Below are 24,754 nucleotides of genomic sequence, written 5' to 3'. Positions count from 1 at the left end.
AACCTCCTAAAATATGATGAGTATTTTATTTGAATACGTGCACGTACATAAGTGTCTGTATAACTATAAAATCAGTATATGTATTCTATCAACATCTTTCATAATTGTAAAAATACTACTTTTTGTTGGAGAGCTATAAAATAAGATAGCCAAATACATCGTATGTTTAGATATGTAATTTGTAAAATTATTATACGCGTGATAGGCAATTTTCAAATTTTTTTCTTAAATACTAATTATGAGACACGTGATATGCTCAGTAATATATGCATCTAGTTTTATGGAACGGTATACTTTCTAATTCAGCGGCGTGTTCTCGCCGATAATCCCATAGAAAATGATCGATCAATATAGCGTTAATGTCTGATTTTTTTAACGCTAGATTAGGGTAGCGCCCGATTAGAGTTCTCACTTCATCCTTGACCCGTTCGATAACCTCTATAGAGCAACCTCGAATTTCGATCTCGTCTTCGCTACCGTTTTCTAATTCTATATCTGCAATATTAAATATTGTGCTATCTAATAGGGAAACCCTACTACTTAACTCTAATGACTCTATTTATACCGTGATTGGTTGAACACTGATATCAAAGCAACATTATGTATACAAAAAATATAAAAAAGACAAGTCATTTATAATCAAATCGTTTAGAAAAAATTATCTAAAAACCTTCTAAAATATAACGATGTAGAATTTGATTTAGAAACTGTGCAATAGACTCACCAGACTGTAGTCTGCTCAGAAGAGTATTACTATAACGAATAGCACCAAAGTGTAGTAGAACTTGTGGAATACGATAATCAGCGAACATCGTGATGCAGTCTATGTCTTCAAATTCACCAATTCCTTGCCCCTTGAAACAGGCCCAAATGTCGCCTATCAGTATTTGAGCCCGCTTGTAGAAGCTAACTGGAAGACAAACACTCTGTTATTACGTTTGCTTTTGGAAATAATTCTCTTTCATAGGATTAACAATAATATCGTTACCTTTGTGAATTCTGTAGTCTGCCTCATCTCGATAAGATTCAAATTCTTCCACGATACATTTCAGCAATTTTTCGGCTGAGCGCGAACACGATTTCACACAGTTAGTAAAGGTACCTAGAAAGAGAAAGAAATTGCTAGTCCAATATAATGAGTGATACAATGTTTAAAAATTGGATGTTAAAATTCAATTCCAAAAAGTGATTTATCACATGTGTGTAAAACAGTTTGGTAGTCTAGTGTATAACTTTACAGTCTGCTCGAGTCTCTTTCAAGATTTACTAGGAATTTACAAAAGAAATAAGCTCGTCTAATTACGAAAATCTAATTTCTGCTTCAACAAAGATCGGTAAAGTTTTGCACCAGATTCCTTTATTATATATGAACTTAATAAGCAAAACTATGATCTGAAGAAAAGAAAGGGATTTCAATCATGTACCTTGATACTTTTCTAACAAAACCTTTCCGGCATCTCTCAAGGATTTAACTCTTTCGTCTAACAGCGGGATACTAGTTTCAGTATCGCCACGAAAAATATGCTCAGCTTCGGATCTCGTTATTTGAGAATAATACTTGGGGTCGACTATAGGTTTCCCCTCCTGTTCGAAGTAAATTCTTTGAAAAAAAAGAAAAAAAAAGGTATGGCGTAGCTATTGGTAGAATTTCAACAATCGTGTGACTTTCGAAACGACACAGACACCAACATGTTGAAGTATTTTTGAAACGACCAGGACAAACGGTTTGCGAACAAAAGAAGCTAGACGTATAGACGTGGAGAACGTCGGAACGTGACATTTTACCTATATTACATGCAAAATTCCCATGTAACCACAAAATGTTATTGACGGTCAAATTTCTGAGGACACGTCAAGTCAGAAACGTTGCTTCTTAAGGCTAATAAGATGAACCCAGCGTGTAAGCAATATTCGACCGACATAATCGGTCTCAAAAGACCCACGTGAGTACACGTGATTCCTGAATATAATATCAATTGCAGGATTTACAGCAATAAGGAGAGAGCTCCAACATTTAAATTGCTTGGATTGAAAGAGAAAGAAAAATATAAATTTCATATGAATATTATAGGAGAAAAATATGATAATTACAATTTTGTTGATTTTCTGATGTTGATCTTATTTAAAGGTTAAAATTACTAAAATTATTCTCATATAAAAAACAAAAGATATGGCTTGTGGTGTCCTTCCCCTGTGGTTTTCATATTCAAAGATGCAAAGATTTATTACTGCGAGTATTAATTGAGCATGAATTTCGCAGAAGTACTTGATATTTAGTTACTTTTTGTTGATTCACTCAAATTACTGAAAAGTGGAACTTCCTCCTTATTGCAGCTCGATCTCCCTTAATTTTTATTCATATCGAATTATTTGCGTATAAATTAGGGCTCTGGACAAGCTCTTCGATTCGATTCCTAAGCCCAAAGGCGCAGTACCAGAATTTGGACTACCAAAATGGAAAGTAATGCCATTAGAGTCGAAAATCCCAATGGTTCCCGGACCGGAGGGTGTTTACAATTTCACGCGTCGTAAGCTTGGCGAGGAACTATGGATCTCCACACCGGACGCGGAGTTTAATTTAAGCGATCCATACGGCTACGAGATACAATGGACTTACGACTCCCTCCACGATAAACATTTGCTTCCTCACTTCTCCAAACCGAATATCATTCGGCATTTGATCAAATCTGGCTTCGTTACTAAAAATTTAGACGCAAAATGTTCTCTGAAAGATTACAATATGTACAGAAGGTATCTAAGAAGACTGCACTGTGATAGCATAAAGAAGGAATTGAATAGAAGAACGAAACAATCCATCGAGGAGAGAGCGATCTTGTATGCTCAAGAACAGGCTGAGAAAGAAGTGAAGAGGTAACCACCGAGTAAATATCGCTAATCCTGAAGAACAATGACATAACTGCAAAATTGAAAAGTTTCAGCTACATACGTTAATAATGTTTTAGTCATATTATAGTAAGAATCCATGATACTTAATTATAAATATAATTAAATGAAATTGATCTTTTTCGTCTGCTGGAAAATTACTTTCTTGCATCACTGCGCGCCATTGTTCTTTCAGACCAGATACGTGTTGAATTATATAAAGAATCTATTGTCTGAGAATGGTATCGCATAAAAAAACGTTCTGTTAGATTGAGAGAAAGGGAAAGATTAATGGAGTTACGAAAGTCCGCGATCACGCAAAGCAAAATGGCTGAGAAAATGAAGCTGCAAAAGCAGAAAGAGAAACAAAGGAAAATTGATGAAAGGTTACAAGCATTGGCTCAGAAAAAGAAAGAAACTCAACAAATGCGGTATATTAAAAGCAAAGCTCGTGCAGAAATAATTCAGCAGAAACAAATAGCAGCAACAGATATTCGAAGGGAAAAGATAATTCAGACTCTTTTGGAATGGAACAGAAAGGAACGTATACGAAAGAAAATGATAGAAACGCGATTAGCGCATGAACAAGAAGAAAAACGCAAGATCGTGGAACTGAAGTATATATAAAATTCATAATATATTTTGTGTTAAAAAAATAAAAATTTTTTCTTTATTCTATATAGATGGGAAGAAAGATTAGAATTTCAAAAGAAACAAATTGAAAAGGAACAGTTTTTGTTACAATGCATAGAAGATCAACGGAATGAATTTATAAATGCATACCAAGAAAAGGTAGACAGAGAAACAGAAAGAATGAAAAGTATGTGTTACTGAATTTCATAAAAATTTATGCTCACAAATTAATAAAATTTAATGTTTTATTTATAGGACTTTTTGAAGATGTAAAAATGTATATAAGATGTTATTTGGCTAGGCACTTGCCTGGAAGTAGAGAACGCATTTGCTGCAAAAAATATTTCTATGATGATGAAGTATTTTATATGAATTTAATAGAAAATCATCTCAAACATAAATGTGACATTATAGTTTTAATTTCAATTTTAGGATGAAACATTGTTTGTGGAAAGTGATAAAAAGGATGCAGCTAAGCTAATAAAACAAGATAATGTAAGAAAATTTCTGTTATCTGTTATTAAGACTGCAAACTATATAATCAATAGAAAACAATATTGATATCAAGGTTTGTCTGGTATAAAATATAGTATCATTTCAGATACAGAGAACGCTTCAGAAAGAAAAAAAAAGAAGTGAAGAAAAGGCTCTAAGCAAAGATAAATTAAAACAGAAACCGAAACAGAAAAAGAGGAAGATCTCAGCAAAGATTGAGAAGAAGGAAGCACGTAAAATTGAAAATGTTGGACAAGAAAGAAATAAACAAAAGAAAAGAAGGAAAGTAAAAAAGAAAAAAGATACTCAATCAGATACAAAATCTGAATTAGACCCATTGACTGAATCTATACATTCATCGAAAACAGAAATTATAGAAGAATCAATAATTTCTGAACCAAAAGAAAAGTGCAGATGTCAAGCAATTAAAGATCGTGAAAAACATATTATATGATAAAAGACAGATAATCTTCCCAAAACTAAATTTTTTATAGTTTAACTTTCCTTCTAGAGATAATGTCATTTATTTATAATTTTATATACTTTTTAACTCACATCTACAGCTCTCTTAATAGCAGCACACAAGGCAAAATACCCAGTCTGGCCATTAACAGTCCACTTTGGACAATTTGTTTTACTCCAAAAGGAATAATTCAGTGTGTCCAAGACAAATATCCAATCGACTGCCTTTAGATCATCAGGAGAAGGGTGAAACTGACATTGTGAAAAATTGTTCACGCTTATTTTGCGATCGTTAAGGGCTTCAAAAACCTGTAAAAAAGAATATTGATTAGTTTATACGTGATCAATCATATTCTTAAATTCTTTATCTCATTTCTTAGTCAGTTAAAAATGTGCAACAAAAAGGTCCAAACACTATTTATGATATAATTTCACAATTAATTTTTTAAATATATTACAACAAATTTATGAGAAAGATTTGAACGATAGTGAAAAGTTATTTACCGCATAGGCAAGATTTTTGATTCCTTCTTCTTCAACGGAAACATCCTTAGAACAAAAATCTATTAATTTTGCGGATTCCTTTGGCATTAAAATCATTGTTGAGGAAGTATCACAGCGTAGTTAATAGTGAATCGAAAATAATTTATTTAAGCACAAACTTTATCCACAACCTGCGTACAAACTCCTGACACACAACTTACTCTACGATCAAGTTAATAGTCACGTGACAGTACCTTGTGACCAATGATTCTTAGCACGTTAGCAACGACTGGCTTGTAAACAAACATGGCTGTGAATGTTAAAATTCGTGAAATTGTCTTTTAGATTGTCTATTAATATTATGTGAACTGATAATCATCCTGAAATGTTCGTATTAGTGTTTCAAAACTTTGTTGTAGATGAAGTCAAGGTAAGCACTTTAATCATTGAAATTGCATAGTTGAGATTAAAAGTACTTTTTCAAAACAATGCACAGCAACACATGTGCACTATGATTGTTTACATTGAGTAATAAAACCTTTTCGGGGTTACTACCACAAATTACAATAAAATAATATTAGAAAGTAATTAGTTCAAATACAATATTTTATATTATATATTTTGTCCTATCTTATTTTTTTAATAGAGAAATCTTAAGGTTATTTTTTATGACAGTATAGTGCAAATTTCTATATGCATTTATTTATCATAATTAGTTGTTTATGTTATATAAAATTTGAAAATAAAGTTTATATAACACATTTTTTACGTGTTTTTTTTCTACCTTCAATAATTCCACAGTTGTATTACCTACATTTGTTAACATCAACAATAATTGATATTTAAATTTTGTTGATATTAACTATTATCTAAAGTAAAGTACATATAGAAAAAAATAAAATTTATTTTTTTCTGAATTAAACATGATGTTTAAGTTGATAGTCAAAGTATAAAGTGTTATATCACTTTATTTAATCAATCATAACATTTAATAATACATAATTTAACTGATAAATGTATTCTGTGTTTAAGTTTTTACATAAGGACATGCGTTTCTTATTTTACGGTACATTCGATTGTAGGTAATACCTAATTTTATTATCATAGGCAACTATTTTCTGTAAAGTTTGATAAGATTCGAAACTTCAACACTTCATTTGTAATTTACATACGTAACACAAATTACAATGTTTAAATAATGTGTATCATCATATTTACATATAAAATTTTATTATTGCAATATTTAGTATACTAAGTTTTTTGTATTATATCTCTGCACATTTCTTTTAACTTCTTCTTCACAACTGATCAAATGATTTTATGATCTTATATTTAAGTTATGTATGTATTTTGTTCAAAGTTTTTTTTCTAAAAATTATCGAATAGCATGATTAAATAAAATATTTTGAATTACGATGTAACTTACAAAATATGAATAATATTACAAACATGTTTCGAATCCTAAGGTCTGAAAAGTCAAATGGTAGTGTGCTTCATCGCATTCATTCATTCAAATAACATATGTACATAATACCCCCTCAACATAAAGTGAACAGATTAAGGCTCCAGCAGGCTATAGGCTACATTCTACAATGTACAATGCATTATGTACTTTGTTAGTTTCCGTTTTCGCATACATGTCTGGTTGTGTAATGTGTGGTAAGCGATAGCACCAAAAGATTTTTCAACATCATTATTTGATACAAATGACTCATACAACTATAATATGATTAACACAGAAATCAAGTTGCAATGATTAACATTTATTTCATACCGTACTATTAAACTTTGCAACATATTTGCCATAATAGACATACTTATCATAAAACAATACATCTTAACAAAAATGTATAAATTTATATTTTATGAAATATAAAATTGGACAAAAATAGTAGGCCTTGCCCACCAATATTTGTAATGAATGAAGTTTTGCTTTGTGTATCGAATGCTATGAACACTTAATGGCATTCTGTACCAGATTGTGAATCGATGATAGACATATCTATTTAATTTGATATTGTATATTTTGACATCACCTGTGGCCCCAGCATGCTATTATGTTTGTACATAGCATGAAACCATGACAGTATTCATTTATAGATATATTAAACATGTTATTGTGCTTTTTAGGTGTTACAAGGCTTAAGTGTTTAAAAAAAATTATATTGTTGTGCAACTAATGAATTAAAATTTTAATCACCATTGATTCAAGTATTTTAACTCGATGGTTTCATTAGGCTGACCGAACATGCACATGTTAGACAGCAATTTCTTTCCCACTGTGCAATACTTCATGTACTTATACTTTGTAATGTTGACTATTAACATTATGATATTAATATAAGTTAAAATTGATGCATTTAATCTTTTAATATTAAACTTCAACTCCAGATTATAAACTATAAATTTTACAAAATTGATGAAGTAGAATTATCTATTCATTCAAATTATCAACAAGACAATAATCCATGTAATTAATTACAACAAATGAATTCAGTAAATGCAGTTCATTAGAAATGTTTGCACTGAAATATAATTATTATACAAGATTACTATCTGATTGATGCAATTTGAATATATCTAATAAATGTATTAACGGATTTCGATATTTCACCCCAAGTTTCACGTTTGTTTGATTTTAGTCATCAGTTACAAATTTTACATGACTTGGTTTACCAAATGATAACTCCAATTAAAGTGCTTACAAAAAGTAAGACCAAGGATCCCCGTTACCCCGATTGTAAATTATTAAATAGTGGTAAATTTATAAACAGACACCAATTCACATAATATATAGATTAATATATAAATCAATCTCTTAAATACTGTAAAATAATGGACGTTTTAATCGTAAAGATGAGTGTTTATAAACAATATATATGTTCTGTTACATTTAAACCCAGTATTATATCAAAGCATTTGATAATAAAATTCATTAGAAATAAAATATAATCGCAAAAATATTTTTTATGCAATTAGAAATTGTTAATACAGAATTTAAAAAGCTCGGTAAAAAAAGATATTGTAGTTAAAATATCTGTACTTCTTTCTCTTTTGCTCTTAAAAAATCGATAGCTACAGTGATGTTTCTTTTTATTACTTTTGTTATTAACAAGATACATTTAGGGGTCCAGAGGAACCTTGAGTGGCATGCATGAGTTTCAGTCAAAACATGTTTAACCAAACTTATAGCATCGTTACATTTGCTCCCATGCACATCACACCTCCAGACTTCACCCATGCAGCAAAATGCGCTTTTTAATTATTTCTCTTAATATTATATAAAAAATCTATTTCTATTGACTTTTAAGCTCTTTGCCAATACTGTACGATACAATTTTGTTCCAGTCAATTTTCGTTCGCATAACAGGTAATTGCCTTCGTAGGGCCTTAAAGGTTGTATCAGACATTGTTTGATAATTTTCCGATATAGCAGTTTGATAGTCATTTTCTGATTCCTCAACAAGCCGTATTAATTCCTTTGCTGTTTGTTTCTCATTTGAAATCGGTAAGCTTTCTTTTACTTCTTTGCTACTGACAAGCTGTACATTTCCATCTTCATAGTAATGAACTTGTACTTTAAGGCTACCTCTTAATTCTGCATTTCCAGAACTTGGACTAAAACTAACAGTCCATACGGAACGCCAACGGCCATTCCAAAAATTTTTAGGTTGAAACTGATGATCTTCTATGCAAGCCGTTAGGGTAATGTTACCTATGTAAGTGAATAAACCACATTTTGTTTACAGTTGCGATTTTCAAACAATTAAAATTTTCTGAAATAAAAAAACAACTATACCTCCTTGACTCTTTCCAAAAACTGAACATGCACCGTGTCTATAATGACTTTGAGTGTAAGTTGTTATTTCATCTTGTAAAGCCGATCTCCATGGTTCAGCTACAGGATCTGGTTCATACGGTTCATAATCCTGTGCTTCCTTTCTAAGATGGTCATATTTAAAACTTTGCTTACTACGAGCATCATAAAACCTTTGTCCACCTAAATCATTGTGTTCTGTTATAAGAGCAGGATATTCGCTTCCATCAATCTGAAGTCAAAAACAGGAACAAATTGACCAATATAACACAAGATTCACAAATGTCAAAAATTTTATCATATAAATACACTTATAAATAAATTAGTATCTAACCTTAATTTAACCAAATCTATTTTATAGAATTACAAAATAAATATTACTTCCAAATTTCGAAATGAAATGAAGCTTGAACCAGAAATAGAAATTATTATAGATCAATCTCAAATATTTCCTATTAAAATGAGCACAAAATGTAACTATAATTAACCCTACTGCAGCGTACGATTTCGATCGAAACTCCACTAAGATTTGCACATAGCAACTGCAGTATAGCGATTTAAGGATACATTAGGTAAACAATCACATTAGCCAGGTGAATATTATCGCGCTCCAATTTCACTATAAAGTCAACGTCACCTGTCGAAATTCCAAACGCGTGTTGCACGATTAGGACCGTTACTAGCCATTGAAATTCGATCCGACACTTTCCTCAGATAGTGTGATCTTCGATTACCACAGATACTAAACGATACCCCGGATACTATCATAAAAAATTGTAAAAGTTCATCACAGAGAGGTCGATGATGTACCTTAACAGGCGTGAGCTGATCCTTGTTGTACTGAGCAAATGCTCCGGACGCACCCTCCTTCAACAGGTTGTCGTTGTTCAACAAGACTCTCACATCATTAAAAACCTCGTTGAATTCGCCCGGCGGTGAATGCAGTATAAAGTCCGAAACTATTCGTACTTTTTCTTGATCAGGGATCACATCTCCATCCGCCGCCATCTTAACTTTTCTCTCGCACGCACACTCCACGATGTCAAACCAAGGTTAGTGCAGTGCAGGTTGTACCGGCGTATCGAAGCACTGCCCCATATACCCGGTGACGCATCACAAAGGGTATACGTATCTCTTTCCTCTTAATCAACTCTATGACATACATATTTTCCTACATTTCCACATATTCCGACGAAACACGTATTTTAAATACGCATATGTGTGATGCATATACCAGTTAAATAATTCAGTTATTGTATTTGCTTCTATAAATGCTATATATATATATATATATACGAAATGCTTTTGATTTTTCTTGTTGAAATTTAATATTTGCATAAATCGATTTTAAATATTTTCTTATGCAGTAATATTATGAAATTGTATACTTATGTTTATTTATATTATTATTATTATTATACAAGGAAGAGATATAGATTGTTTTTGTGGTTAAAATATATTTAATAATTTATTTAACATTCTTTTTTCTATAAAGAATAAAATTTGTAATATAGGAGAAATGAGGATATAATTCAAGGCAGAATTTCAGTCATTTGGTTTGGAGACAACCACTGTGTTCAACGAACATTGCCGAGCATAACCCTTGAATAGCATTTGTGTTCTCTTATACACGATTCTAGGCAGGTGTGGATTCGGTAAAAGCTGATAGAGCATTTTATCAAGATATTTCTGTCTACACATGTAAAATCTCTTATCGAGAAATCATTCCTTATTGAAAGATCGCCGCCGGATATGTCTGTTTGCCCGCCAAAATTTGAACGGACTTCGAAACAAGAAAAAAAGGGGCTTCATATTTAAAGTACAACATAACGCGCATTCGCGTTCGAATTACACGAACTGCTGTATAAAATATGACAATATGCCTGTTTCAATTTTTAAATTTGGAAGTTCATGTAATCTTTAACATTGAAACTTTTGTATTAAAAAATTTTGAAATGTTGGAATTTTCAAATTTGTTAATTTTTGCATTTTTGCGCAAATATTTGAATATTTCGATCAGAAACGAATGTTATTATTAATAATTATTATTAATAATTTATTTTGTCGTAGTTTGCTTTTTTTAGGTAATATAGTGGAATTTTGAAATTATGGCTGACGATCCGAATCGAGACATTTTGCCTGTGAGAGAAGGTTCTTGTGTGGATTCTTGTCGCAGTAGTATAGGTTCGTATCTGACAGGAATATTAAAATAATATTACACTTAGCTTTCTTTAATATATGACTTTTACTTGAAACAAATTAAAGATCCCAGGGAGCGACACATTGTATTTAAGCTCGATCGTTACCAACTGGAAGACAGATATTTACGATTGCTCGATGAAGTAAATAACTTAAAAAAATTAACAAACTGTCAGGAAGATAAGATCAAACGATTGACAACAAAGCTGATGAGAGTAACTGGCAATTCAAGATCATGCACAATTGCCTTAGACGTTTATGAGGATAAGAATAAAATAATCAGTCTTGAACTTGAGAACTCCAAGGTAAAAGTTGAATTTTTCCCTTTTACAATTTTTCTACTCCAATTTTGATTAAAAATTTTCAAAGTCAATAAAAAAGAATTTAAAAATAAGAAGTGATAAAAACAACTCTATCTTCTAATCCTTAAGGAAGTCATTTCCGAATCATTGATCTGTTTGAAGCTAAATAGATTGAAAATAGAGTGAATAAGATTTCAAGTCGACAACTATTGCGACTAATACGATAATGTTGCAATCGATTTTCCAGCTGAAAGATAAAGTCTCGGTGCTAAGAAATCAACTGCTGAGTCATACAATAACAGGTAGATCGTCATCAAGAAGTCGTAATCCCCAAGCGAGGCCTTCGTCTGGACGCACGTAAGTCCATAGCGTCATATTACAAGCAATCTATGATTCATACGACGGCATATCGTGATAGATCACTGAGTCGAGATCCTCGTTTTAGAACATGCCGAAGTGAAAGCAGTCGCGCTAAGATATCATCTTGTCACTGTATTGACGACAATGCGCGATGTAATCTCAATAAAATCGAGGTAATAGCAATCGATGAGTTCCTTCTGTTTTATTCGTTATTTTTATTTATAATAATTAATAAATGATTGAACGAAGAACAAACACCTTGTCATTTATTAAATTTAGAATTAGGGATGTAGATGATATAAAACGTAATGAAAATTGTATTTGGTGAGCAGGAATTGGAAGCGCAGAAGAAAGAAATGTCTAATCGGATAACTGAACTAGAGGAAGAATTGTCTACTTATACAGCCATGAACCAAAGGGAGAAAGTAGCAGAGAACGTTGAGTACATAAGAGTCTGGCGACAAATGAAGCAACTGAATGATAAGCTAATAGCCACTGAGAACGAGAACGAGTCGTTGAATGCGCAAATCAACGATTTGAAGAGGGAGCTTTACGAGAAGACGAAGTACGCTCAACGTCTCTTTACTCATGCACAACAACGATATTTCTAAACAATACTTGACCAACTGTGTGAATCGCGTTCCACCTATCGCATTATCATCCTTTACCTTTCTCTTTTTTTCTTATGCATGCATTTTTTTTTTATGCATGAAACAACTTATAAATTCTCCAACACAAGTTTCACGCGTAATTAAACTTTCTCTCCGCAACCTTTGTTATTTTATAAATAAATTTTATCTTATAAGTATCTATCTCCTGGATCCTAGCAGATAAATGTTAAATATCAAATGTAAATGCACTGTCTTTATTCATAAAATAGGAAGTCGAGTAACTATAATAAAGGATGTTATAAATATGTAATTAGGAACAACGAGACGATCACGACGGAGCTCCTGACAGAGAAAAAACGAGTGGCGGAGATCGACGAACAGATGTTAAAAGCGAAGGATTCTCAACTCTCGTTGCGAGAGAAGGATGAGCATATAAAGGACTTGGTAAACGAGATGAAGATATTGCAGCAGCACAACAGCGAGCTCATCGACCTGAGCTCCAAATATGGCGAAGTCGAGCTAGAGAACAAGGAGTTAAAGAAAAAAGTCACGGAGCAGCTCCACGATCAAGAAACTTTGAAAACCGCTTTTAACACCGAACAGGCGAATATCGGGGCGCTGAAAACATCGAACGAACAGTTACTCGGGAAACTCGAAGAACTACAGAAGAATATAGACAGTTTAACGGTACAGTTAACGGTCAGTGTGTAATTTTTTTTCTGAATCAATAATGCTGGTCTTCTGCCTGACAATTCAGATGTTTGCTTCTTTAACTAAGTAAGTGTTTTTTCTCGGTACTCGACTAAATAAATTTTGATATTCTAATATTGATATTCTAATATTTTACATATAATGAAGATATATTTGCGAAGTATCAATAAAAGTAACGAACGCGTTATTCTAGTGTTTTCAGACACAGACGGAAAAACAGGAAACGACAAAGACTACGCCAATACCGACGAAACAACCCGAGACGAAGATACCGATGATAATCGACAAATGCGAATCGCACAAAGATGCCAGTATTCAAGTGGAAAAATGCAATATTCTTCGCAATGTTCAAATGGAATATTGCGAAGCGCTCGAAAAGATTTTTGAGCTGGATATCGCTAGGAAAGAGCAGAAATGCAAAGCATGTTGCGAACTATCATCACATGTAGACACTACGAATGCAATCCAAAAATCTATTAAATTGATGGATAGATCGGTGCAGACAGAACATGAATCCGGCGTATCCACCGTAGACACGAAAGATCTGGAGATTATAACACCTATAAAAGAAACATCAAAAATGGAAGAACCACAAATTGCGACGCAAAGTATGGATCCTGCAATAGTTACAAAGAATTATTTGACTCCAGATAAAATGCTGAAGCTTCTAGAACAAGCACAGATAAGCACACCTACGGATGCAGCGAAATTTAATCAGAAACACATTGCTACTGATGCCGACTACAGTGACATGATGGATCAGAATCAGAGACACAGGCAAGTTGTCTCGCTTGAGAAACTGCTCTTCGGTGACTCTAATTGCTGACAAAAATTGTTCGATTATTTTTCGTGCATTTCAACGCTGTATTTATATATATATATATATTCTATGAACCTAGTTTAGTTAAGATAGGATAGACAGAGTTTAGAGAATTCAAAATATTTCAATATCCTGTTCGTTAGAATTGGAAGATTTGACGAATTTTAATATCGTTCTTCCGAATAACGCACATAGTCAATATTAATAATTGTGGAAATTTCTGGAGCTTCCAGATGTTTTAGGCAGAATTCCATGTGTTCGATTAAATAATGGTATTTGATTATATTTCAATAAAATATAGATAAGGTTTATAGTAAATAAAACACGTAATAAAGTGATGCCTTCGTATAATAGTACCTTCTTATACTTTATTTCCCTTTTGTAATCGAACATTTTCTATTTCTAATATTCTATCTTCAGTAATTATCGTTAGACACTGTGTTACAGTGGCATAGAGACACTTGTACAAGGAATTCAAGAAGCCGCAGCTTTTCAAGTCGGTCTCCAGCAGCAGAAAAAAGACAATGCTTCCCAGTCAACGGATCCTAATACAGTATTATCCGTATTGTTTAATATTCTTCAAGAGTATATATACATGATACCCCATGAAGCCAACACTCTATATCGTGCAATTCCACCTGTTAAGTATCAATTCGTGAAAGACATCAACAACAATGATACGACATTAAATAGTGTTGCAAAGAGTTCGATTCGATCTGGTTGTAGCACAAGAAAATATTGTACGAATCCTTACAGTAAACAAAAAAAGCCGAAGAGAAAATTATTGTCCAATGTGCAGAGTTATAGTCGACCGGTTAAAGTCTCTGATGACAATGATTGTACTTGTAGCAGCTTACTGAGGTGCAATCTAGATACACAGTGTGACCGATGTTGCTGTAATTCCACTAAACCGCTTACGTGCAACTTCAACAATACGCAAATGCAATGCAAAGGACAGGCAATAAAGAGCAAGAACGACTTGATCGACTCGAAGACATCTTTTCACAACGATTCTCTCGCACCTACAAGAAACGGCTATATACCAAGAACTTCAGGCGCATTGAACATTTCTCGGTAACAAACTTCAACAACTTCGATCGTTTCGCGAAACTCACGAAGTCACCTTTTGAAGTCAGTTGCAGGACGACAAATCTGGTCCGTACAAATCCCCGGAAACGCGTGAGACTGTGCAGAATAGAAATAACTCTTCCGCCAGCAATAAATCGTTACAGGAATATATCAAATACCTAGATAGATGCAAAAAAACCGTGAGTGGAATACCAGTAAGGATTACAATTTAATTAAACCTCGATTGAAACCGATAGCATGTCGATAGAAGATAAAACTCGTACCATTTAGGTGAATGAAATCGTGAAGCACGTGCAAAATATTGACTCGATACGATACCATCCTATACATAGAGGACCTAAATCTGAGGTTCAAAAAGTAGACTCTTTCTGCAGTGCCGATTGTCCAAACGATTGTGTTGATGTTACGAGTGCCTTTTCTGATTCGTTTCCGTTAGTAATCGCGGATGGTCAGGGTCTGGTGGAGCTTCACATCGTATCCTTACAGCTTTCCACGTCCGTTAGTACTAAATTAACTCGTTAATATGAAATAAAATAATCCGGAAGTAATTTTGTGAGAAATTTTATTGTATGTCAGGCTAAGCAGATCCTTTTCCGAGAAAAGAACATTAGCAACGTGTTGTTGTTCGTGAGTTGGAACATTTGGAATCAAGATACAACCTACACGCCCACGCTCAAATGTCCCAAGCTGAACTTCAATTCGTCGTTCGTCTATCGAATATCAGACCTATTCTCCTTCTTCAACTACATTCTTCTAGAACTCGTGACCTTCCAAGTGAACGTGTTTCACGACAACGACAACTACATGGTAGCCAAAGGGAAGCTTTGCATCAAAGATATATTGGACTATCCACAAAACAAACTTCACTATATCATACCCGTGAACAGTATACTCCCTTGCTCGGTTGGAATGAATTTTGGTCAATTGTCTCTGTGGGTCAGACTAAGCTGTGACATTGAGCAAGTAGAAGCGTTCAAAAGAAGATACGGTATAATATCAGAACCACCGCTGAAAACGCTGATTCCAGAGAAACCGCCGGAAACGCTGATTCCAGAGAAACCGCCGGAAACGTTGATTCCAGAGAAGCCGCCGAAATCGAAGGAAATTGTTCCACCAAAAGACGATCCGTTAGTGTTGAAGGATGAAGATTCCAAAATAGAGGATAGAGATCCGGGAAAACTGCCCGATGTATCAACGAGCATAATCGAGCCTCCTTACATTGACGAATCAAGTACAGAGCGAGGAAATAATTGGTAATAGAATATTTCCTACATAGGATAGACTCAATCGATCACGTGTTTTATTTAGGTGAAAATTCTATTGATATCTCTTCGTCAACAACGCAGTTTAAGCATGACGACACTTCCTTCACCGTAGTGAAAAAGAGCGTAGACGAAACTGAAAATTTAAATTCGAACGGGGAACTCCATATGGACGAACATAAATCTACTTTTACGGTTAAATGGGATGATACGATCGAAAAAACCACAGAGAACGAGATTGTAGAGAAGTATTGCATTTTTTAAATAAAAAATTAGATAGATTTAAAGACGTGATTTTGAATAGACCGCAGCCTATGAAAACTACAGAGAAGTCAAACGAAGAATCCGAAATGGGGAGACCAAGCCTGGTAGAATTTAATGCTTTCCTCTCAAACGTAAGATTAGGAGATCATTTATTTGCTGTTTTTCCAGCCTTTAATTTTGATCTCGCGGATATATATTCAGGGTAAAACCGATGAGCCAGGTCGGGCAAAATCAGTCGATTCGATCTCCGAGGTGACCAACGTGATCGCAGATAAAAACTGGCAACAATATAAAGAACGCACTACGTTCACTTTCAAGGGCATGTATAACAATTTATAATTCGAAACAAGATTACCCTAACTTACATGGGATGTGCATAGATTAGGATTACTTACAAAAATGAATTTCAGACTCGCCTACGGAAGACTTGTCATCTGAATATATTGTTGATGATAAAGACAATGACGTACGAATTAAAATGTTTTACCAATTCATTTTTCCAATCACTAAGATTACAGAAGTTAACAGAATTTCATGAAATACTAGTTACAGCTTGGAAAGGACTCAATTATCATTGAAATCATGAATTTGATTTTATTTCCAAAAAGCACCGTAATGCAGAATCCAGAGTATCAGCTCCTTTACATCGAATATTGTTTCCTGGGTTATTGTGGAGCTGACATGGAAACGGTTTCAGTGAAGAAACCGCTACCACCAAACCAGAAATTAACATATAATTTTAAAAGAAGTAAGATAGTAATCTCTTCGATTTTTTCCTTCCTTTTTCTTTTTTTATTCTTTACTGGAAAAATTTAGGGCTGAGAAAACATTGTTCACAGAGTTTCGAGTGCATGAAGAGAAGTACCCGTTGCAAAATAGGATCTTATGCGCAATGCTGGATCAGTCTATTAACTCTAATATAAAATTTATTGTCGTATGTGAACCGCTTCCTGAAGAAACTGATACGAAAGAGTGTGTGGAAGTTGGGTGAGATGAAAAAGAAGTTCTTTATTAAAGTATTCTCCGTGGGAGAAATATTAATTTAGAAAAACCGCCATGCATAGGTTCGCTAATTTTAATATAAGGGACTACGCGCTAGGAAGTGGTGAGCCGATTATGTCAATCCCGGTGTATACTCCAGACACTACGGAACAAATTGGTCTGCTGAAGGTATTGTAACTATTCTTCGCTATGTATTTGGCTATGAAGATAAATAATTTTTATTTGAAATATTTGTAGATCTACGTGTTAGGCTTCGATACGATACGTCAATATCTCGGAAGACGCGAATCGATATTATAAAAATATTTGTTGTTACATTTTTTGAAAACGTGTAAAACTATGATTACTGTAAAATGAAAAATTTATAAACGTCCGACCAAGAAACCAGGGAACTTGTAAATCTACAATACTGTGATAAAAAATTACGCAGTACAAAACGCCATATTTATTAGAGGCTACTTACATCATAATACAAAGTATTCTACATTTTTCTTGTATACGTGTTACTACATATGTGTTGCGATACATTATTTTCATACGAATCGTTAACTACACGCGGATCGATCATCATTTCCATTATCGTAGTTCCATCTCTCGAAATTCCAACGTTTTTCTTACCTGTTCCATTGATCTTCCGCGTCATACGGATTTCAGGAGGTTCAACTACCCCTAGCTTTTCCTCTTTTTATGCTTCATCGTCGCATTTTCCGTCGAATTCGCGCCTTGTTTCTCTTTCAAACTGGATAATTTCGTTTTGCGGAAAATATCATTGAAGACACTCGTGGATACCTGGAAGTCTTTGCAACCTTTTGGTTGTCGAGCTACGGACCAAACACCTGCTATGGTATCGATACCCTGGCAGACCCTGCAAGCACCTAAACAAAGTTTCATTAACGACTTACGTATTCACAAATCTCGATATATGTCAGTATTTTACTTTTAGTTATTTTATTTAGCACATTGACCATGCAACGGCTTTTAATGATATTTTTCAATTTCTGATTTTTCTCTGCTTGGTATTTAAATTACTAAAAACTCGAAATTTAGAAAACTACTTTTGATTCTTTCAACGATAGATATATCTGAATTAATCATTTTTCTTACAACAAAATATCCTACAAATGTTAGATATCATTAGAGACCATTTTATTGGAAGATTTTAGTCTATCACGCTAAAATATACAGCACTCACGTGGCAGTTAATATCTTTAGAAAAAAATACATATTTTTGTGATAAAGGAAGGATAATCCCTTTTATAAATAGTTACGAATAAAACACTAATATGGAAAAAATACAATTATTCGTAAAATTGCATACCAACAAAGACGGCTATGGAATTGGTACAATTATTGGTGGCGATGAGGGTAAATGGCGAACCACGTTTGAATGGGGCATGACCAGATACGTTCCACGTTCCATTCAGCAAACTATCGTGTAAACGCGGTGACGTGAGATCGGAAAGCCTCACGATTATAGTACGATTCACGACCCTCATATCCAGTTTCATTCCGGCCTGAGCCGTTGACCAGGACCCTGACAAACGGCAAGGTAAGCCTAAAAATATCGCTCGTTTCATATATCAGGGATAGCCAAGCTTCAGGCCATCTATTTCATTTAGCGAAACATCACATTACACTTTATGCACAGTTTACTCGATCTTACCTTCCCTCTTGTTGTTCTTCGACCGATCTTCTTTCAGTTCCTCCAGTTCGTCCATTATGGTACTGAGTATTTCACTGGCTAGCTCTTTCGTGTTATGCACTGCGGTGGAAGTATTCGTATTATGACCAGGGTCCTCATCATCGTTCAGACGTGCCAAAATATCATTGTTATATATTCCATTTCGATTCGACTGCCCCATAAAATTTCCCTCCTCCGCCTTACTTCTGCTTCTGTATCCAATTGCTTGATGTTCCGATCCTCTCGTATTGCCATCCTCGTGAAAACTAGTTTGTTCTCTGCCTGGTTTCTTCTTTAAATAACTTGGACTTATAAAATGTTCCTCCGGTATTCCATTTTCGTAGGCATTGGAATAAGGCAATATTTGATGATTAATATTTCCGTTCAAACTTGGATTTTGTTTGCGATTACCACCATCGACGTTAATTCCTAGGAATTCTAGGACCTTTCCAAGAGGCTGGTCCATCGCATTGGGAACGTTTACTGTCGAAAGATTATATCTGGACTGTACTGGGAAATTTTGCAGAGCTACTTGTTGGTCTTGTTGCTGGTTTTCTTGATTACTATACGATTGAGGAGGAGAGTAATTAAATGGAGTACCAATTTCCGTATTTTCTACTTTCGCGCCTGGAATCCTCGTGTTATCTACTAAAGGTTGATTTATCATACTCTGTTCGAAGTTTCCTTCCTGTGGCAAATTTGTCTCTATCTGTTGGTAGTTATTTAAACTTTGAATTTGCGGTTCGATCGGTTCGTTTACGTTCAGAGTCTGAGATTCGTCCAGATTTAAGTTCTGTAAGTTTTCTTCAGGAGTTTCGTATTGATTCCAATAATTAAATTGATCTGGATTCTGCGTCTCGACAACAGGTTGCTGAACTTCGTCGTTTAATTCATTCGAATCGAAATTATTATCTTCGGCTACTCGCGAGTGTTCCGGAATTTCTGCCGTACTGGCCGAATATGGTGCGTCGAAATTTTCGTTTTGATGTTCCGAGGATCCGTAATTGGTCTCGTAACTGAGAAAAGGATCATCCGCTCCAAAGAGTCGGGAGTTCCGATTTAGTCTCGAGAAACGTTCATGTGTCGGATAGTTCTGAAAATTATTAAGGTAATTGACACCGTCGTCCTTGTACCTGAGGTCTCTTCCACGAGTATTGTAATCCGGATAGTAAGGTTTCAAGTGTTTGATCCGATTGCTACGGTGCGACGTAAAATTCATCGCTTGTCGTGCGAATCGATCGTTAAGATTTTTCGACTCGGCCAGCTGTATTGGAATTTTATTCGCGGCGATGTCTTGGAGAACTTCGTCGTCGCTATAATAATCCGAATACTCGACCCCTTGGTCGCCTGGATTCTTTTTCGACGGATCCTTCGTGGTCGTTCTCATTAAACGATCGATCATCTTTTCGCTTTCGATCTTATGCGATTTTTGGGTGGTACTCAAAGGCGAGGAAAAATCAATGTAATCGCTGTCGTCGACTTTGACAGCGCTAACTTCGACGTCCGATTCGGTGGACAATTCGTCGCGTGATTTCTCGCCGAGAATAACTGGATTATGCTTAATCATAGATTTCCCCCTTCCGTTTGATTTCTTTGTTAACGCGTTAATGCCCCTTTCGGTGTCCAACGTTCTCTGAGTAAAGGAATATTTTTCGAACGTTTATCCGATGCGTAGTCAAATTGACCGCTTGGGAAGGCCATGATAATTAGTGGAAAATTGATGAACGAAGCTTACCTACCTTAGAGGATCCTCTCTTTAACAAACCAGGTTGCTGTTTTCTGAACTTTCGGTGATGTCTGAAAAACAGGAAAATATAGCAATTATATTCTTCAATATGTTGACAACATACGATAAAATTCTATTTATATGAATCCTATCGAAGATTAGACAGTTCATACGATAGGATAAGACTGATTCTCCCCGCTATTAGTGAATTTTTATTCGTGCAATGGGAGTTCACGTTCAGCTAAGTTGAACAGAAGTTCGTTCAACTATCGCTAACTAAAATTTCGTTCCTATAAATTCTACTGTATACCAAGATCATTGAAATCAATGAGACGTGTCCTGTTCTATGTAATTACCAAATATATTTACGTGTCTGAATGTCGATAGGGTAACAACTTCTTTCACTACCTTTTTCTCTTCTTCTTCTTTCTTTGTCCCTTGTGTCTCAACATTTGCCGGTGTCTTTTACCTCCGGCCACCTTCGAGCCAGTTTTCGATACTGTTGGCATTTTAATACTCCCACGAAGAGTTCCTTTGGGCGCAACTCGCGAAAGCTTCCTTATAGTCTCCTGCATCTTCGGAGATTTGAGCGCGTCCTTAGCCATTTTGTGCGCTAATCCTCCGCCGCCTTGTCTCGGGATTCTGTTCTTCATGAAACTGACACTACCACGACGTATTATCGAATCTTGATCGCTGGAATATCGACTATTCTTGTTCGATTGCCGCTTCTCTACGAGACCTGAATCTTCATCGCGAACGGACTTCTCTTTTAAAAACGTAGAACTTTGTCGATGTGATTGGGCCACTGCTTTGTTTTCTTGTGACGGTACGAACGATAATTTTTCGGGATTGGTTTCGACGCCAACTGCGCTGATTAGTAGCGGAACGATCATGGTCAATCTGTTTTTTTGGTTAGCAAAATTATTCAGCCGCATTTTTTTATTTTGTAAAAAGGATCGATGATATATTATTTCTATTTGAAATTGTTTTTGTTCTGTACCTGAATAAAGTTAGCAGCATTCCTCCGCGAGGTAGATCGATCGAAAAATTGGTGCTGGTGCCATTGAATCGGCGTACTCACGATGGATTTAAGCTCGTACTTCACCACGTCGATTCATGACAGTTATTCCCCCTTCGTTTTCTGCCTCTCTTGTGTCAACGTTTCGCGATAGTATCGTTAATAAATCACAGGAAAAATGGTCGTTCACGCGCGGTTCTTCCGACACGTTGACATATCCTCGAGAAAGGTTCGCAGAAAGCGCTCGCGCGACTTTCGATGCTCGTTTCTCCACGACCAACTTTTGTCATGTCGTTATCGTTGATTCATTAGGAAGAGTAACACACTTCAAGAATTGACGATTTTTCAAAAATCTGCAAAAATTAATCGTCAAAACGAGAATTATTATTTTCTATTATGCGAGTGTCATGATTTTTACTAATAAAATTCTGCCGTTTAAAAATGTCACAACTTGAAGGATTGGTTTTACATTGTTTTTATTGCATAGTAAGAAATAAATGCGAAGAATAGTTTTATCAAAGATCCTTAAAATTTAGAGATTATTGGTTAAAGAAATACATTTTTTTATTACGATAGATTATGAAATAATTAATAATTTTCTACTGCAAGGTTTCTAACTCAAATCGACTTCCTCGCATATTTACTTCCAGCAAACTGACGATATTACCTATGGTGTACGATTCTCTTTGAAATCATGGAAATGTTTCTTCGGGTTTAAAACGATTGTTCATATTCCTCTATTTCCTTCTTTAAACAAGGTTTCAGTGCAAAGTGGTCTTTGAGCATCGTGAAAAGACTACAAACTTCAGTTCGATCCATTTGCTCGTTTCGTATGGCACAAGCGTGTACTTAAATCTACAGAAACATGTTCCACAGGAATATGTGGGTACGTGTGTGCCGTGTGCGTGTTGCTTTCGCATAGGGTCGATCTACGTGCGATCAAAGCGACTTGGAGGATCGCCAAGTACACGCGTCGGCCTCAATTAGTCAGATATTATGTACGAATGTCCTACACACGGCATCTTTGCATTAATAACACGGAAATGAACTTATAGCCGTGCGTGTGTCGTTTCGGCACAACGCAGTCTTTCAATCTTTTTATCGTTCCGTCTCGGTTAGCGCCGCTTCATGCGAAACATTTTTGGAGTATAATTGCGTTAGCAATCACAATAATTCTACGATGCAATATGTACGACATTAATGACTTTTTAAGGTGATACTTGAGAATGTAAGACTTGTAGTTGCTTTATTTGCGACAAAGTGATATTTTATGTTGTACTTGGACAGTGAAAGAGAGTAAAAGAGCAGACTTTATAACGTCTCTACGGGAAATTACTGCTTCAGACTAAAATCCCATTTATCTAAACTTCACTCATTGCGACGAAATCCTAATAACTTAAAAATTCTGTTATTTCAATATTAAATTAAATTAACTCTTCCTATTGAATCTATCTGTCCGAACTTACTTGTGTAAAATCTCATTTATCTAAACTTCACTCATTGCAACGAAATCCTAATAACTTAAGAATTTTGTATTTCAATATTAAATTAAATTAACTCTTCCTATTGAATCTATTTGCCCGAACTTACTTGTGAAAAATCCTATTTATCTAAACTTCACTCATTGTAACGAAATCCTAATAACTTAAGAATTTTGTATTTCAATATTAAATTAAATTAACTCTTCCTATTGAATCTATTTGTCCGAACTTACTTGTATAAACTCTAATTATGTGAACAGAACACCATAAATGTAAATTATGCCAATTTCTTACGCTTGTATAATTCTCAAATTATTGCAGGGTAGGATAAAGAAACTGCAAGTATGCGACATCATAAGCGAATTTATTTATACCAATACTTCATCGAAGCTGAAAAGGGCTAATTGTGATTTGTCTGGACTAAATGACAGGTGTCTAGTTGCAGGAAGAAAAACGGGACATATCTTGCCGGTCGTAAAAGTACATCGACAGCGAAACCATGTGGTGCACGTATTAAAACCAAGTCAGAACACAAATAGACTCCGAACGATCCGTCGAAGTACCATCGGCGCCGGACAGAAGACGGCTGTGAATAGCAAAAAGGACGACTGACTGCAGCTATAGACTGGCTGCCGTAGAAATTATGGTCTGTACAACGCATCGCAAATACAACGGACATATCAGCTGTGGACCAGGAGAGAAATCCCTGGAGACACGTTAGGCATCGATTATTATTAGAACCAGCCAAAGCACAACCGATCTTCGTTCGTCCGCCTCGTCGACGATATTGCAAGCGTATCCAATGGTGCAAATAATTCGCGTCACTGCACTCTATGAAACACCCTGAAATTTTTAATTATATGCATAGTGTCGCGGAAGAAAGATTAGGTGGGGAGAAAAAATTTGAGAATTTGAAAATTGTATAGTCTATACTTTCTATTACTTTTAATCGAACGTTTAGTGCAAGGAAATTTGAAAATTTTTATGAGTTATGCTTTCTGCTGTTTTTCGTCGAATTTTGAATGCACCAAATATGAAGATTTTATGAGTTATGCTTCCTACTGCTTTTTATCGGTTCTTAAATGCACCAAATTTGAAAATTCTGTGATTCGCGCTTTCTATTTGCTTTCTCTCAGAATTCAAAATTGGAAAATTCCATGAATCCTATTTATAAATGAGTATTCTGTAAAATAATTAATAAATTTTATTTGTCGACACGATTAAGGATAAAGCGAATTGAGAGATAGGTGCGCCAATGCCATAGATTGAATTCTATGCACATCATGACGATGACAAAGCGCTCGTCACATCAAAACAATTCTGTTTACGAACAGTGCGTACAGTTTGAGATAGTTTGTAAAATAGTAAAATAATCACGTTAATCCTCTGCTAGATCGTAAGACGTCGATGATCGCACGAATTAGATTCGCAAATTATGCTTGTGAAATGGACAGT

General features: G+C 34.8%; 5 protein-coding genes across 9 annotated transcripts; 2 read left to right on the top strand and 3 right to left on the bottom strand.

Annotated features, from left to right (window-relative positions):
- Positions 1-7: 7 nt before the first annotated feature.
- On the bottom strand, positions 8-5,782 carry LOC132912810 (queuosine 5'-phosphate N-glycosylase/hydrolase). Its single transcript, XM_060970576.1, has 6 exons — positions 4,978-5,782; positions 4,567-4,782; positions 1,425-1,584; positions 989-1,102; positions 725-910; positions 8-495 (listed from the first exon to the last, which is right to left on the bottom strand). The coding sequence occupies exons 1-6, from the start codon at positions 5,071-5,073 to the stop codon at positions 257-259; spliced, it is 1,011 nt and encodes a 336-aa protein (XP_060826559.1). The 5' UTR covers positions 5,074-5,782; the 3' UTR covers positions 8-256.
- Positions 1,631-4,495, top strand: LOC132912814 (uncharacterized). Of its 5 annotated transcripts, XM_060970584.1 has the most exons (6): positions 1,631-1,943; positions 2,386-2,871; positions 3,153-3,703; positions 3,772-3,875; positions 3,949-4,011; positions 4,118-4,495. In XM_060970584.1, exons 1-3 carry the CDS (start codon positions 1,888-1,890, stop codon positions 3,508-3,510), a joined length of 900 nt encoding a protein of 299 aa, XP_060826567.1. In that variant the 5' UTR covers positions 1,631-1,887; the 3' UTR covers positions 3,511-3,703; positions 3,772-3,875; positions 3,949-4,011; positions 4,118-4,495. The 5 variants fall into 5 exon arrangements, with proteins under 5 accessions (XP_060826567.1, XP_060826565.1, XP_060826566.1 ...); XM_060970582.1 differs by having other exon boundaries at positions 3,772-4,011; XM_060970583.1 differs by having other exon boundaries at positions 3,153-3,875.
- A 124-nt stretch (positions 5,783-5,906) lies between the features above and the next one.
- Positions 5,907-9,834, bottom strand: LOC132912817 (F-actin-capping protein subunit alpha). Its single transcript, XM_060970589.1, has 3 exons — positions 9,584-9,834; positions 8,756-9,005; positions 5,907-8,671 (listed from the first exon to the last, which is right to left on the bottom strand). The coding sequence occupies exons 1-3, from the start codon at positions 9,779-9,781 to the stop codon at positions 8,253-8,255; spliced, it is 867 nt and encodes a 288-aa protein (XP_060826572.1). The 5' UTR covers positions 9,782-9,834; the 3' UTR covers positions 5,907-8,252.
- Positions 9,835-10,193: 359 nt separating this feature from the next.
- Positions 10,194-17,815, top strand: LOC132912753 (uncharacterized). The gene is made up of 19 exons (XM_060970446.1): positions 10,194-10,957; positions 11,039-11,277; positions 11,522-11,631; positions 11,720-11,807; positions 11,967-12,199; positions 12,560-12,944; positions 13,150-13,777; positions 14,091-14,121; positions 14,224-14,850; positions 14,909-15,059; positions 15,136-15,363; positions 15,442-16,096; positions 16,344-16,522; positions 16,593-16,728; positions 16,802-16,857; positions 16,938-17,139; positions 17,231-17,378; positions 17,456-17,561; positions 17,631-17,815. Exons 1-19 carry the CDS (start codon positions 10,882-10,884, stop codon positions 17,691-17,693), a joined length of 4,341 nt encoding a protein of 1,446 aa, XP_060826429.1. The 5' UTR covers positions 10,194-10,881; the 3' UTR covers positions 17,694-17,815.
- Positions 17,816-18,014: 199 nt separating this feature from the next.
- Positions 18,015-20,795, bottom strand: LOC132912780 (uncharacterized). The gene is made up of 3 exons (XM_060970505.1): positions 19,057-20,795; positions 18,712-18,948; positions 18,015-18,268 (listed from the first exon to the last, which is right to left on the bottom strand). The coding sequence occupies exons 1-3, from the start codon at positions 20,639-20,641 to the stop codon at positions 18,063-18,065; spliced, it is 2,028 nt and encodes a 675-aa protein (XP_060826488.1). The 5' UTR covers positions 20,642-20,795; the 3' UTR covers positions 18,015-18,062.
- Positions 20,796-24,754: the final 3,959 nt, after the last annotated feature.

Source organism: Bombus pascuorum, chromosome 12 (assembly GCF_905332965.1).
Source record: "Bombus pascuorum chromosome 12, iyBomPasc1.1, whole genome shotgun sequence".
NCBI classification, from domain to species: Eukaryota; Metazoa; Arthropoda; class Insecta; order Hymenoptera; family Apidae; genus Bombus; species Bombus pascuorum.
Note: the sequence above shows the minus strand (reverse complement) of the source record. Positions and strands in the feature narration are given on the sequence as shown.